The sequence below is a fragment of the Echinops telfairi genome, unplaced genomic scaffold (assembly GCF_000313985.2).
Source record: "Echinops telfairi isolate 266 unplaced genomic scaffold, ASM31398v2 ScPeMD7_7424;HRSCAF=8462, whole genome shotgun sequence".
In the NCBI taxonomy this organism is placed as follows: Eukaryota; Metazoa; Chordata; class Mammalia; order Afrosoricida; family Tenrecidae; genus Echinops; species Echinops telfairi.
In genome coordinates this window covers 48762159-48778068 of record NW_022111324.1, presented here as the reverse complement: position 1 = coordinate 48778068, position 15910 = coordinate 48762159, and the positions used below count along the sequence as shown (strand labels likewise).

At 54.4% G+C, this 15910-nt stretch overlaps 1 protein-coding gene across 1 annotated transcript in view; it reads right to left on the bottom strand.

The window, feature by feature from the left end:
- Positions 1 to 3019: 3019 nt before the first annotated feature.
- Positions 3020 to 15910, bottom strand: part of ATP2B4 (ATPase plasma membrane Ca2+ transporting 4) — a 115333-nt gene continuing 102442 nt past the window's right edge. The window contains exons 20-22 of the mRNA XM_030887808.2: positions 13714 to 13890; positions 10425 to 10538; positions 3020 to 5604 (exon numbers count right to left, since the gene is read on the bottom strand). Of these exons, the coding sequence (XP_030743668.1) occupies positions 5290 to 5604; positions 10425 to 10538; positions 13714 to 13890 (606 nt within the window). The 3' untranslated portion in view covers positions 3020 to 5289. The remainder of the gene's footprint in view (positions 5605 to 10424; positions 10539 to 13713; positions 13891 to 15910) is intronic.

Here is a 15910-nt window from a genome sequence, read left to right as displayed (position 1 = left end):
TAACAGAAGGGTCGAGGGGAGGAGATGAGCTAGTCAGGGTGCATTATAGCACCGTTGAAGCATAAAACTTTCCTCTAGTTCTTTAATGCTTCCCCCCGCCCCCACTATTGTGACCCTAATTCTACCTTACAAATCCAGCTACACCAGAGCATGTACACGGGTACAGATAAGACCTGGAAACACAGGGAATCCAGGACAGATAAACTCCCCAGGACCAATATTGAAAGTAGCGATACCAGGAGGGTAAGGGGAAGGTGGGGTGAGAAAGGGGGAACCGATCACAGTGATCTACATATAACCCCCTCCCAGGGGATGGACAACAGAAAAGTGGGTGAAGGGAAACGTCGGTCAGTGTAAGACATAAAAAAATAATTTATAACTTATCAAGGGTTCATGAGGGAGGTGGAAAAAACGAGAAGCTGATACCAAGGGTTCAAGTAGAAAGAAAAAGTTTTGAAAATGATGGCAACAGTACAAATGTGCTTGACCCAATGGATGGATGTATGGATTGTGATAAGAGTTGTACGGGCCCCCAATAAAATGATTTAAAAAAACAACCAAAGTCAACCACACCTTCACTGCCAAAGTCCAAGGAGAAAGGGCCATGGTGCAGAGGGAGGTGGGTGGGATTCAAGACAGATGGTAGAGAAAAGTAGTTAGTGTAAGGGGAACAACTTTTTCCAAAGGTGTGGCATTTATTTAAAAGATAAGGGGCGGGGGAGGGAGGGGGGAAGAGGGGAGGGAAGAACCGACTGCCACCTCCGGATCCCATCCCTTTGTCAAGCTCGACAGTTCCTTGTCTGTGGCTGTAACCCAGGTGCACACAGTCACGCGTGTACTACCGGGGAATGAACCCAGCATCCGGGGCTGAGGGTTGGCGCAGGGAAACGGGTGCGGGAACGTGCCAGGGGGGCTGGGGCCAGCTGAGTTCAGCTGAGGCAGCTCCCTTCTCGGCATGACCCAGGCATGGAGACACACGGATGGCCGCACGCTTACAAGTGGGCATGGGTTTTTATTCTCAGTGCAACGGCAGTATTGGTTTCTGTTCATCAACAAAAGCTTTATTGGTTCCCCCCCAAAACAATCCCTTGTATTCTTCCACAATCCTTCTGGCTGTCCTTCCTGACTCTGCGGAACAAACACATCGTATTGCAGAGCCATCCCTCCCGCCCCGAGAACCATATAAATATACATGCGAAACATTGTACACAGAGCTTAAATAATATCGGAATGCAAATACGGAGTGGGTGCACTGTTAGGCTGAACTGCAAAGGGCGACACACGCGGGTTACACACTGCGTTGACTGCGTCATCTGGTTGTTGACGTCATGCAGACCACAAGAGGCGAATCTTTTGTTGTGTTTTCTTTGTTTTTGTACAAAAATACCAGTGCTTATTTTACTAGTTACTGGGAAAAGAAAGAAACCCCAAATTCTTATCTACGTGCTGATTTGAAAAGAAGACCTTAGCTACACTTCTTGGCACATATATATGGCATATTCACATATGGCATATATACATATGGGGGAGAAAGCATGAACCACAGGCCAATTTCGCTCTGGGGAGATCCCCCCCCTCCCCCCAGGCCTGAGGGACGGGGACAGCCGGCCTGACCGCAGGGGGAGCAAAAATGACAAGCGGGAGGAATGGCACCAGGCTGCGTGGCAGGGTGTGTGGTCTCCTCTTAGAAGGGCTGGGATGATGTAGGACTGTAGCGGGCATTTGTAAACGCCCACCCCACCGTTGCAGCGGTCGGTGGTCCGGAGACATGAGAGGGGGTGGTGGTGGTGGGAGGTGTGGTGCTCTGGTGGTACCCCGGACTGCTGCGAGTGGGAGGCCAGGGAAGCAGGCAAGGAAGGGAGGGGCGCAGTGAGACAGGCCTTCTGGGGTACGTGACCTTGTCACAGCCCTCTGGGGTTCCGGCAGAGAGGTGAGCACTCAGCATCAAGGACACCCCCTTTCTTCTCCGCAGCTCTGGGGAAGAAACCCCCAACCTTAGAGAATCACTTGTGCCCAGAGGCGGGTTTCTAGGCGACCTCTTCTGCAGGGATGAGAGGGCACAGGACCCTGGGTGGAAGGATTTAGCCCCAGGACTGCTACCCAGGGCCTTTTTTGTTTGTCTTTTCCACGCAGAGCTCTATCCCCGATCTAGTATGTTGCGCGCGCTCACAGCCTTTCTAGGGGAGGGGAAGGTCACCGATCCCATCCTGGTGCCAAGGCTCACGGATGGAGAACTCCAGGAGGAACGGGAAGTGAAGGAGCCAGTCAAGGAAATGCAAACCGCATCTCGGGTTTTCCTGACAGACGGTGATGTACTGATGCCAGCAGTGCTGCACGAAACACACCCCACGTGTGACCGCAGGTCCCTGCTCCTCACCGCTGGGCACACCAGACCCCCGACACCCACTTCCTGTTTCTCCTGGAAGTCTGCCCTACCGCTTCTGCCAGCAGGCTACCACCCCCGGCGCCCTGGGCTTGCCAAGAGAGCACTAAGACGCTGCAGAGCCTTCTCCCCATCGGGCCCTTTTCAAATCCAAAGCACCATTTTGGGGGGAAAGCTTTATTACCTTATGCCATATTGACTCGTTGCCTGTTGGATCACAGAAACGGAATAGAAAAACTGATATATATATATATAAAAAAACATATGCACATAAACACTTGAAACTTATTCAATTTCATATCAACAAAGTTTATATTAAAAAAGTCTAGAACCCAACATGTTTGTTTGCTTCCCCCGCTAAGTATAAAGATGGCTGTTTGGAGAAAGAAAGTACGGTGTATTGGCTTTGAGACCAACTACAAATGTACCAAGTCACCCGTCATGTCAGACAGCTGGTTGTGCGTGCCCTGCCGCAGGGTCACACGATGGCACTTCATTTTAAATCCCTTAAACAAAATACATATGGCTGACTCAAAAATATCAGTTTCTGATCTAACGAAAACTAGATATATATATATATATATTTTTGCATAATGTTTCTACCCCCCCCCTTATAGGAACTAGCACACACACACACACACACACACACGCACACACACAAATAAAACAAAATGAAAAACAAAACCGTTGACTTAAAAAAAAAAAAGTCGGCCCAAACCTCAGGAGTAACCTGTCAGGCCCCACGAGGGTCTTTGAGGCGCAGGAATGGTAAAAGAGCCTCCAGACTTTGTGATTGGCTTATTTTAAGGACGGATCTGAGGTACTAAAAGACCAGAAGGGACGAAATCTCCGCATGCACTCAATAAACATGTAAGTGACCACCTAATGTCTGCAGTGAGCTTCCTCTGCCCCCGGGCTTTCAGGATGAGAGCCACTGCAGCGGTGCTGGTCGCAAACCTAAGACTGACTGTCCCCCAGTGCTTGCGGTGGTGAGTGGTGTAGTGGTGGGCGTGTGTAGGGAGTATTAATTAGCTCTGCTCAATAGCGCCGCCGGCCACCCCCCCCCCACTCCCGGCCTGGGATCCAGAAGGAGAGACTGGGGTGGGGGTGGGGGGGGGAGGTCCAGGCACCTTTCTCACAGATGGAAATGTGACAGTTCCCAAAAGCTAGTCCCATCTTTCTAGAAAGAGGGAGGTTTCCTTGAGCTCCTGGGAGATGGGAATTGGCCCACGTGCGCTAACCCCTCTACCCCACGGAGGGTGAGTCAACAGGAGCAGGGGCCATAGAGGAGCAAAGAGAAACGTGGCTCCACGTGGTCCCGCTCAGAAGCACTTGCAGAAGAGCCTCTCCTAGCAAAGTCCGCAACTTCCAGGGGCAGCCGGTTGGCATGCTTCCGGCGGTGTTGAGGGAAAGGACACAGGGCTAGGCCGGGCAGTGGTGTGTGGCTAGGGAGGGCTTGAGTGGGAGACAGGAGAGGGCGGAGAGGAGAGGTGGATGGAGAGCTATTCCATGTTCCTTTAAGTCCACAGAATGTCACCGGAGGCCTGCATATTTGGTATACAGTATTTTCCAAATCGGAAGGTTTGAGAAAGGCCAGGATCTTCTCAGAGGCCGGGCGAGTTTTTAGGACCCAGCAAGGGGCAGAATAAGGAAACCACAGAGCACATTAAAGTTGGTGCCCCGGCACCTGGGCTCAAGGTTTATGGTCCCTGCCAGTGGGTTTGCCCAGACCCTGCTGGGATGGCCCCAGCTCCGTGCCTTCCCCTGCCAGGCTTCTGTGGGCTCAACTCACTCAACACTCAGATCCTGCCCTGGGGGGCTTTGGTTTAGCTGGCAGTAAGCGGTCACCTCAAGACAGGCCCGCAAGTCTGCTTTCACGGACAGCCCGGTCCGAGATCTGCCAGCTGCTGGTCCTTGGTATTTAAGTCCAGTGAAGAGCAAGTTCATACCCACATCCATTCTTGGGCCAACACTTTAGAATCAGGGGAGGCTTGGGCCGGGGGGTGGGGGTGGGAGTGGCACACGACACACCACACATACGCTTCATGGTCAAGACTGCTCTCTCTGGCACTTCGAAAGTCACCCACCCCTGACAGGTTAGATGGAGAGGGCAACCTGGCAGCCGCAGGGAAACGTCCGCGCAGACTTCCGATGGCTTTAAAGGACCCTTTCGGCAGAGGACCGGTCTGCCTTCAGGACTGAACCCAGGGTCCCACTGGGCCCAGCCAGGAGACTTGTCAAAATGTATGGAATTCGCCCGGGCCCTCTCTCTCTGTTTTCTAATGCATCTCTCTCTCTCTCACACACACACACACAGACACACGCGCACACACTCATTCACAAAACGGTGGAGGGGAGGAAGACTGGGGTGACATAAAATCCAAAGGGCCTCGGGGAGGTGTGACCAGACAGGCCAAAAAAAAGAGCTAGGGGGCTTTCGGTATACACCGAAAGAATTGTTTAAAATGCAATCGCTCTGCAGGCTGATTCTGTGCATCTCCTCCCCTGCTTCAGTGTATTTCATTGGGCGAGATTTGTGTCGCTTTGAACCTGCGGCTCGGCTTGAAAGTGGCAGGCTCCAGAAGTCAGGAGAGGGCAAAATGCATGAGACCGTGCGGGGAGGACTTGGGTCAGAGCGATGTCAAGAGGAGTGTCGTCATGTCTTTCGTTAACAACGGTCACGCTGAGGACAGACCCTCCCGTTGCCTGCCTGGGGGCTGCTGGGGGTCCCGCTACAAACCCTGACTCAAGTTCAGCGAAATCTTTGTCGGTCTCGGCTTTTCCCTCTCCATGGTCAGGTGGGGTTCAGACGTACACGTGAGCAGCTGACCCATCGTTACCGTACAGACAGGATAGATGGAAAAGGAGACAGAGAAAGCAGGGATGGGAGTCAGAGCTCGGGAAGTTCACACGGATGTTTCCAGGCTGTGGACAGGGCTGCCAGAGCGGGAGGTGGTGACCTGGCCCTGGCTGCAGTCCACCGCGTTGTTGTTTCTGTTGGCGTATGGGGTGACCTCGTCATCGATGGGGAACACCTTCGTCTCAGACTTGAAGCCCTTTGCAGGAACATCCTCATCTTGGTCATCCAGGGTGGGTGTCTGCGGCCCCTCCTCGTCTATGGAGAATACGGGTTGGTTCATGAAGTTGTGGATGGAGTTCTGGTGGGCGGCGGTCATGAAGCTCTCGTGGAAGGAACTATGGAATGCTTTGATCACCTTGATCTACACCACGGGGAGGAGAAGGAGGGGAGAAGACAAGGAGGTGAGCCTCGGCCAGCGGAACCAGGAGCAGGCGGTCTTGTGTAGAGAAACCGAACCGCAGTTACCGAACACAACTGCCCGACAGGCCAAATCACCCGCGGGTGGGGGCTGTGGAGCATGAGACGTCACGTGGCTCATGTCTCAAGCATCGGGGTGGGGGTAGGGGTGGAGGTGGCGGTGAGGTGGGGTGGTGACGGCGGACAAGGATGGTTCGCAAGCTGCGTTTGAAAAGAAAGAAAAAGAAAAGAGGCAGACAGACAGAAAGCCCAAAGCAAAGTGAGCATCCCCCAAACCAGTCACGCTTCAAAGCAGACAGAGAACAGAAAGCGTTGTTAGTTCTCGCAGGCGGAGGGCAACACGAGGGCCAAACACGAGAGGTGGCTCAGGCACGCGGGCGCCCAGGTGGGGGCCACACGCTCTGTGAGCGGAGAACGGGAAAATCACACACTGCCGTCCAGTCATGGGTTGAAACCCCCCCAAGAGCCGCCAGAGGTCCACCCGTACGTCCTGCACTGTGGGGGGGTGAGTGACCATGAACATCGTGCAGCAAGGCAGGCAGATTCATCTCCATTGGGTCAGTGGCATGCAGGACATGAACACGTTGCAATCAAACAAGCCACTCTCTTGGTCAAGAGGCATGCACTGACTGCCATCCCACAACCTCTTTCACGTCCCTCCTTCCTGGCACCCACCTCCGCCTCCCCCACCCCCTCCCCTCCCCTAGAAGGCAAAACGCCACTATTTCAGTCCCTCCTGGAGGATGTCAATGAGATACAGTTACCCAACGTCATCTTCCTCCTGACCACCAGCCCGATCAAATGCACGACACACAGTAACTGTTGCAAACCATGCAGCTTTCTCCAGCGGGTCTCCAAAGTGTGAAGGTGGGAGTGTGAACTTATGTGCAGAGGGAAAGGACGGGGTTGGGAGAGACACCACCTGATCCAGGAGAGGTGGCAAGGAGGGGGAAAGAGCACACGAGGCAGGCTGACTGGGTAAAGGTCATTCTGAGTGTCCAAGTCTGTGATGATCTACTGCCCGAGAAGGAAGCGGCTCAATCCATTCAGAATCAGGAGGCAGCTACTGGCAACAACGAGCCATGCGGACAGCCTTTGTCTTAGTGACAAGCCCCAGCTAGCTCTCTTGCCAGTTTTGCTTTCTACGCTGGAGGCCTCTCTCAGGTCTGGCTTAGCACCTGGGTCACCCAGTGGGACAAGGAGGCCAGGGGAAAGGAGAGCTGTGGGAGGGCACGATGGTTGGGCGATGGCCCATCTTAACTCTTGTCCAACAAGTCTTCTCTCCAGAAAGGGAGTACTGCGAGAGGGATTGTTGAGGGAGGGGTGATGGAATGTGGGTGGTGCACGTCTTTGGTTCCTTTGCTACTTCAAGTTACACTATATTCCTGGAGGAGGGGCAAGGATATCGAGACGGGCAACACAACGGATTAGACTGCCCTTCCCGGTGCTTCCGACCAATCCCCCGATGGGTGGCTTTTCCTGGCCACACTCCCTTTGTTCCAGATGTTGGAGAGCTCAGCTGGAACGCAGGCTCCAACTGGTCTTCTGGAGGTTCCCAAGTTTTAACAGCTCGAGAGCACCTTGTGGAGCTAGGCAACTTGCTTTGTTCAATGGGCCCAAACCCATTACCTGCTCCCCCGGCCCTGACACAGATACACTGGCCAGCGGATGGGTCCAAAGCCACACCACAATCTGCGGGAGCGAACATGGCCCACACTTTCCACTGGTTTGGGGACCTCCAAACTGCTTATGTGTTAGGGGACCAGGTGCTTTTAAACTATCAGTCTATCATCTTCAATGCCATTGACAGTCAGATTTCCTGTTTTTAAAAAAAAATTTTTTTTTTAAGGAATTGAGTCTCTCCTCCGATCCAGCGCACGTGAAGCCCACGATTGAAAACAGATTTGTCAAACACGAGTTGGAGTGAGGATGTATGTGGAGCCCTGCCTGCTGGCTTTTGCTCTCTCCAGCTGGGGTGACCCACAGCACCGTGACAGGTGAGCAACGAGGGGGGCAGACAGAGCATTGGGGATGAGCAGAGGGAAAAAACAGGGAAGGGTCCTTTTTGTGGGCGTTGGAGGTTGAGAGGGAGCAGGAACCATGACCCAGCCAGGCTCCAGGACTTCTGAAATCTCCAGGGAATCCAGTCAGCTGTCAGCAAAGCGCAAGGGAAGGAGTCCGAGCGCTAGGGTGGACGCAGAGAAGGGCGTGGTGCAGCCCAGGACCCTCCTCAACCCCATCACTGGCCTCCGGGAATGTGTGAAGGATGGACAGCGGTATGACTGATCCACCCCAGGACGGGGCATCTCCCCTCCTGTGCACGGTATCTGTGTGTGTGTGTGTGTGTGTGTGTGTGTTTGGGGGGGTGGGGGTGGGGGATGGACAAGGCAAGGCTGGCGAAGCAGAAACTGGTACATCTTCTGGCACTCTCCACTGATCCCACCAGCCCTTCTGCCCTGGCTATCTTCTCCCAAGACATCAGTGAGGGCGGGCAGCAGGGAACTGTCCTTCTGTGACCCCCGGCTATGAGGTGGCCGTGGCTAATCGAGGACAGCTCTTTGAGTCAGGAGCCCCGGCCAGGTTGGGATGTAATTCAGCGGCAGATGGAGACTCTCCTCCGATGGGTGCCGCTGCCTTCTGCCCCATTTTCAGGAACCAGGGAAGGAAGATCAGACTGACTTCGTTATAGAGGGAAGTCCTAGATATCTAGCTGTTGAAAGCTGGACAACTAGCTGAGTTCATTTGATGATCTGGGTTTTTTTTTTAAATGCCTATAGCTATGTGCATATGAATAAACACAAGAGGGCTGGGGAGGGGGGTGAAAGAGGCACGTAAATAAGCAGGCATTAAAAAAGAAGAAGCTGACAGCAGAACAAACACCCCAGAAGCTACCACGTCCACCACGCTAAGGAAGAAGCACAGCAGAAGAAAGGGCAGGCGTGGCCTGTCCTCCCTCTCTGATCTCCAGCTTTCGAGAGTTTGGGGCACATCCTGCTGGACCAGGGGACTCTGCTTTCAGCGTAGTCTCCAAATATTTGATACAAATAAGCCCTTTGCAACAGAGGGGAACAATTTAGAAAGGACAGGAGCTGGCTAGAAAGGGGAAGGGCCAACGAGAAGGGGGGAAACACAGGAAAAGCCGGTGGAGCATGGAAGAACTAGAGCTAGACCACTTGGATATGTGCAGAGCCGATGTTCGTCCTTTCTCGGCTGTCTTTGAGCCGGGGGGAAATGTCTCCAGCGACGCCTCATCTCACAGCAGCACCCAGTTGACTACAAAGAAAATAAATCTGAGGGAGGGAAAAGTGAGGAGCTGATACCAAGGGCTCAAGTAGAAAGCAAGTGTTTGGCGAACGATGAAGGCAACGAATGTACCAATGTGCTTGACACATGGATGGATGTATGGATTGTGATAAGCATTGTACAAGCCCCCAATAAAATGATTTAAAAAAAAAAGAAAAGAAATATAAGTGCAGTCCACTTCCACAATTCATAAGCGTGCGGCAGACCACATAACTGCAGCTTTCTCCCCCGCTTGTCCTGGGTGGGAAGGTGAAATTAGGAGGGGGGAGGAAAGGAGCAGGAAGATACTGAGATAGCTGAAGCCTAACAGATACTCCAATGTACCATACTTAACGTAGAGAAATGCCTTCCCCACCAAGGAGTTTGATAGCTCTATTAACAATGAGCGGTTGGCACGCTGGTCTCTGTGGCCCACAGAGGTGACGGTGAAAGGAGACCAGGAACGGGTGGCATAAGCCTTAGTCAAGGGAACACCAGGTCTTAGTTGGGGAGTGGACGGCACGTCAGGGGACAGGAATGTTTCCTAGAATTTCCTGTGTCACATAACACATGGGGGGCTGACATGGGGGCACTAATGAAACTAAAAGGCAAGGCCAAATAAATAAACAGAAAACCATTAGTTTTCAGAGAGCCCTACCGAAATAATACACAAGGAAAAAAAGTTTATATGCTATTTTGATCTTTGCATATATTTTTCCTTGCTCAAATGTGAATAAACGGTTTCTGACACCAGAGATGGCTTAACGTTCCTGAAAAGTAAAATAACGGATGCTTAGTGGTGCACAACCATCGAGTGGCAGCTGACACACCCGTTGTCACCGGCCAAGTCCAAGGCTGGCTGGGTCCTGTCAGGTCTCCTTGTGAACAGCCCTGCGCACCTCGCTCTCTATTCTCCGGGGCACCTCGCTTTCCCGAGCACTGCCCGGAGTTCTGACAGTAGCCCGCCATTCAGGAGAGGCGGTAGGTTTGCACTCAGTCTGGTTTTCACTCTAGCTTAAGGGATCAAAGGAGCAGAAGGAAGGGAGGGACGACAACAGCAATATGCCCTGACAAAGCAAAATAAACAACAACAAAAAACCCTCTCAGGAAAGGGGGAAAACAACAATACAGAGACTCAGTCAGAAAACAGATTATCTTTAAAATGATTAAGGTAACAGCTTTAAAAAGCCCCCACCCCCCCCACCCGCCCAATAACATGGTACACAGTCTACTTCTTAGAGTGTGCTTTTTTTTTTTGGTGTGCGTGCATGTGCACGTGCGTGTGTCTTTTCCTCCCTTCAGGAGGGAGGACCAAAAAGAGAAGGTACCCCAGGCTCATTTAGGTGGACGCCATGTGCTCTCTTGTGGTCATTTCAGCAAACCATGCATCGTAATAGACTGTCACTCACTGCCCAGAGAAGGAGATGAAACAGCAGCGGCTGCAGCGACAGAAGTGGTGGGGGAGGATTTGATTGCTGCAGCTGAGTCATGGGACGAGCTAGGAACAAGTTTTACATCAAGCTGCTGACCCAGGGTCTGTCGCTTTAGGACTCCCTTAATGGAGGCGCCCGTCTGGAAAGTGTTAACTACGTCGATCTGCAAAGAATCAGAGAGTGAGACAGGCAGCTTTTCTCCACAGTCAGAGAGGTGAGCGCAGACGAGAGGAAGGAGGCTGGGGGGCTGGAGGAGCAGGGCAGAAGGAATTGGGAAAGGTGGGGACTGGCGGGGAGGGGACGGGGATGGGAAGTCAGCAAGGAAGGGCCACCCCAGAGCAAAGGGGAGGAGGAAAGGGCAGGGGAAGGGGGATGCTAATCACAATATTACATATCATTTCAGGAATAAGTAGCCAGGGAGTCCACACGCCCGGGCAGAAGCCGGTTTGCTTCCCTTTGGACTTGTGCGTGAGGGGTCAAAACCGTAGCTAAAGTTTAAAGGGAACCTCCAGCCACAATTCCCCACGGAAAGTGGGGGCTCAGCCCAGGCTTTGACCTGAGCCCTGAGGAATAAGACGTGCAATTTAAGACGCCAAAGCCAAAGTATAGACGCCCCACATTTGAGGGGCATGAGCCTCCAAATCCATTCAAGCTATTTCTACAGAATTCCCAGGGACGTCACTCCTGTCTGTGAAGAAACAAAAGGCAGTACAAGCAGCCCATACTGAGGTGATCGCACAGGGGCGGGCTCCTGGACCAGGAATTGCTGGGCTCTCCCTCTCTCTGGCTCTCTTCTCCCAGGTGCCTGGGCTGGAGTGGACAGGGCCCCGAGCCTGCAGCTCAGGAACTCAGCGGCCACTCTCATTCTAGAGAATGCCGCTAGCTGCCCGTGTGGCAGAGCTGTGGACCACCTAACTGAGGGAGGGAGAGTGGTGGGCAGCGGGGGTCAGCAGCTGCTGGGCCAGCCCGACACAAGCAGTGTCTGGTTCTCAGTGGCCAGGTCTTCAGAGACCCAGGCAACAGATGCCAATGACTCCCCCCAAATAATCTCAATCAGGGGCCTGGGTGAAGCCTGGGTCCTAAAGTTACAAGGCACAAGTCAAAAGGAAGTCCTGTGTCCTTCCCTGAACTGATGGAAGGGTCTTAGAGCTGATTCCACTCACGGGACTTCACTTCCCCGGGAGGAAAGGGGTAGGGACGCGGGCTCCTTGCTCTTATTTACAATGCTTCTGGAGCACCGTCAATGTGTCCGGCTGGATTCACACTACCACCACCTTTTGTCACATCCTAGGGTCTCAGCAAGGGGCTGAGAGCCTGACCCAGTGGGAGGGAGGGGCGGGTGTACATCTGTAGAAGGGGCTGAAGAGATGAGTATTTAGCCCCCTTGCTGACTAGCGTGACAGCACCCTGCCCCCGCATGAGCTGGGACCCCAGGTTTACCTTCCCAGGATCCTGGTTTTTACGTGGCCCAAACTCCTACTTTCCAGTGCTTTCAGTTCCGGGAAAACAAAACCAAAAACCAAAGGGACTGAAAGTGAGAAAGCGTGGCTTAGAACTAGGGAGAGGGGAGACCTCAACCAGGTCGGTAGACCAGCGTGTGTTGCAATGGGAATGACAGGGACAACCAGAGATCGTTAGCATCCTGCGGAGGCTGGGGAGGGGACGCTAGGAGAGGGCCTGCAGGTGTCCAGGAGGAAGGCTGCCAAAGTCAGCTTCCTCTGCTCAGACGGGAGCACGGAATCTGCTCCCCGTGGCTTCCTGCCTCGGTTGCTTTCGGTGCCTACGCTTGGGCTTAGATGCTCTTCTGCCCACGGCCCCTTGTGCTCCAGCAGGGCAGGCAGTGGACCAAACAGAGAGGCAGATGGCCGAGGGAGCGGCCAGTGGGAGCGGAGGGTCGGGAAGACCATGGAGCTCAGGCGGGCAGGGAGCCGGGAGGCACTGGAACGAGGGATCCTGGCTAAGAAAAACCCACACCCGCCCCAAGCACACAGCACAAGAGGCCTCGGGCGATCCTGAGCGGAAGAGAAGGGAAGACGAGTTACTTGGAAAAGAGCCCACAGGGAAGCACGGAGCACCCCAGAGCCAGGAGCCAGAGGCCCGGGGCGAGGAGCACACCAGGCCCTCGCTGTGATGGACTGGGCAGCCGGGAGCAGGGTCGGGGAGGGCAGGAAGGAAGTCTGGGGGCCACGAGGCAGTCTGTGCAGGTCCTGCTGGAAGTTCCCTCCCTGTGGAGAACGAGCGAGAGGAACGAGGAGCGCCCGCATTGCCCTGCCTACCCCTGCTGTTCCCACTGGTCCATAGACAAGCTCCCCTACCACAGGTGTCTGCTCTCGAATAAGTCATTGCGCCCGGTGCCCCGAGGAGCCGAGGAGGTAAGGCTGACAGGAGAACTTCCTCAACTATTTGCAGAGGCCAACCTTAGGGAGGGAAACTGATTTCTGGCCTCTGTAGCCAATCAGCAGAGAGAAATGAACTTGTTCTCTGGCAAACACTCTTGAGATCTCAGGGCCTCCCAGAGCCTTGAGATGGGGACTTTCGGTCCTGCTGCGGTCAAGGGAACAGTGGTGGGCAAGGTGGTAGAATGACCACGGCCTGGACCAGCCTGTCCATCCAGGAGAAGGTAGTTATAACGACTGAATGGAAGTTGTTTTTTTTTAAGTGACTCGGGGCTTTAGGCTGGGGCCTTAGGAGTGCCAGGAGAGCTTCCATTGCATTTGAGAAATCACAAGGAGGGCAGACGTTGGACCGAATGATGGCGTCTTCCTTTTCAGGAAGCCAGTCTGGATCTTGCAACAAGAGATATTCAAGCATCAAAAGGCTCTGGCGGTTCCTATGCATTGTTATTAGACTCCTCCATCACTGTCTGAAATGTTGAGTGGGGAAGAGAGGAGGGGTGTGTGTTTTGCACAAACACCCCTCTAGATCACATCTAAGTAGCTAAGGGTCTGCAGATACGTGATGTGTCTGTTAAGGTGAGGGCACAGAGACACGGTCCCATGCCTTCTTTCTGACGGGTGGGGGAAGCCTGAACATTTCCACCCTGGGGTTTTGGGTCAAGTCTAGTGCTTGTAAGAGACCTTCTGTGGGACGTCTGCCAGCCCTGCGACCGGCCAGTGGGCTTTAGAGCCAGCCAGTCTGGCTCAAGGACTCACCCGCTTGGTCCTCACATCTACTCTTTCCTCAGAAAAGCCCACTCCCACACCTCTGGCCCTGTCTGCCCTGATGTTAGGGAGCTAGGGCTGTGTACGGGCCTGAGGGAGGGGAGAGACGTTGGCCGCCAGCGACTGCTGCGTTCCCACCACCTCCCAAGGTGGGGAGGAAGGTCACGGTCCAGGTACCTGAGTCTGGATGCGGTTCAGGCCCCGGAACCAGAGGATCTGGCCTCGGCGCAGCTCCATCTCCCCATGGTCGATCTCATCCATGCCCTCTGCTTCCCTGGTGATTTCCTCTTTGGCGGTGCCATGCCCGGCCTCCTTCAAGAACTTCAGGGACTTGTTGGGTATCGAGGAGATGATCTGAGAACAGGGTGAGGGGAGTTGTCACGGGGGCAGGGTCCTTGGACGGGCCGGTCAGCCTCTGCACCAGGGACCCGGTAGAAGGCAGCGCTCATCCTCCAGGCAAACATTCACCCAGCACCCACCAGGGCCCAGGCTTTCTGTATTTGCAGAGAGCCAAAGGGGAGCTTGTCATCTTAGCCATCAACCAGCCACCTGCCGAGTTCTTTTTCCCTCTCCTGCTGTCTCAACTCCTGTCCATCTGCCCTTGAGGGAATCAGAGCTACACGGCAGCTATATGCTACACGGCAGGAATGGGCAGGCGCTGGGACCAGGGCACCATCGGTATGGGGACAGGATGGTCATGCTGTGTTTGTTCAGGTAAGGCGCAGAGAAGGCGGCTGGAAAGGAGCGACCCTTTCCTTAGCGAGCACAGGTGAAGGAGCTTTCGGGGGTCCGGTGAGGAAGTCAATGGCTAGGCCACGGGAGGAGGAGGGGACACACCGAGCAGCAGGTTGGGCTTTGGGTAAGGGGAGTCACTGCCAACGCCACGGGAGGAGGAGGGGACACACCGAGCAGCAGGTTGGGCTTTGGGTAAGGGGAGTCACTGCCAACCAGCGAGGTGGGAGACAGAGGCTGTGTGTTGGGGTCCCATAGGGAGCTCAGAGTTTTGGAATGGGGAGAGCGTCAAAGCGCTGCCCCTGGCTGGACGGTCAAGAAGGCCACACGTGAGGCCCTTGTCAGATGATGGTTTCAAACAGCTGGTAAAAGGGCTAAGCTTCACCCAAGTTTAAGACTACGTAGGGAGCCCACTCAGCAGGCTCCTCCACAGTAGCAGGGTAGAGGGAACTAGGTCAGGAGTTAGGACAGGGCTTCCAGGAGGCATAGGAGAAATAACTAGCGAGTCCACAGGTGCAGGCCTGCAGCCCCAGAGAGGGTTCTGTGCGGCCCCTTGAGACACGGCCTACATGGTTCGGCCAGAAGGACACCCGGGACAAGCAGACAGGACCAGAGGTCCCTAAGGCGGCAGCACAGCCCCGCCCAGGCTGGAGCGGGGATGAGGAAGACATGCCACCTCGTATTAGGGAGGAATTAGACTCTACTGGACTGGGTGATAGTAAGATATTATTAAGAGCTACCATTTCCTGGCGGAGCCCTGGTGGCACCGTGGTCACGTGTTGGGCCGCTAACTGCCACGTCAGCCGTTCGAAACCACAGACTGCTCTGTGGGAGAGAGAAGAGGCTCTCGACTCCCGTCACGAGTTGCAGTCTCAGAGACGCACAGGGCCTCTGTGCGTCTCTCCTTTGCAGGGAAAGAGTTGAGCTAGGCAGTGTTCTCTTTCCGTCTAATAGCAGATCGACCGGTCAACAGTGACCGGGTTAGCCTTAGGTGACGCGCCTGAGACACAGAGTGGGGAAGTCATCTGTCCAGGGTGACTTACCTTGTGAAGAGAACTTTGCGCTGGATGCCACCCTGCCTCTCTGGACACACCTACCTCAGGTGGCAAGGTGAGAGAGGAGCAGAAGAGGCCCGGAGTCCCTACACGGTACCAGCAGAGCACCCATGCACGGCTAGAATCACGACCCCTGCTTTATAAATGCTCCTGAGGACCAGTGGGCTCAGGGCACCCCAAGTGTATCAGAGTGGACCTGGGCTCCCCGGGTTCTCAGGGGCTGATGGTTTGTGTGTCTTTTTAAAGTCGATCACCAGGCCTTTCTTCTGAGGCACCTCTGGGTGGGCTTCTCCATGTCTAAGCCCGCTTCACGTCTCAGCAGCATGCCCTGTGGAAACCCCAGGCCCGTCTCGGGGAAGCTGGGGCTCTGCCTGCCTGCTGGCACAGCTCCTCTGGAGAATCTTGGGGGGGACAGGACAGGCAGGAGAGGGACAGGGGGCCTCCACAGCTGTTTATTCCCTCTCGGCTGGGGCAGAAGAGGGCTGCACGCTGTGCGGGAGGCCTCGGGGAGGGGGGAGGTCAGTGCCCACACTCACCTGGCCCCACAGCAGCTCTCCAATCGCAATGAAGAGACACCAAAACCACTG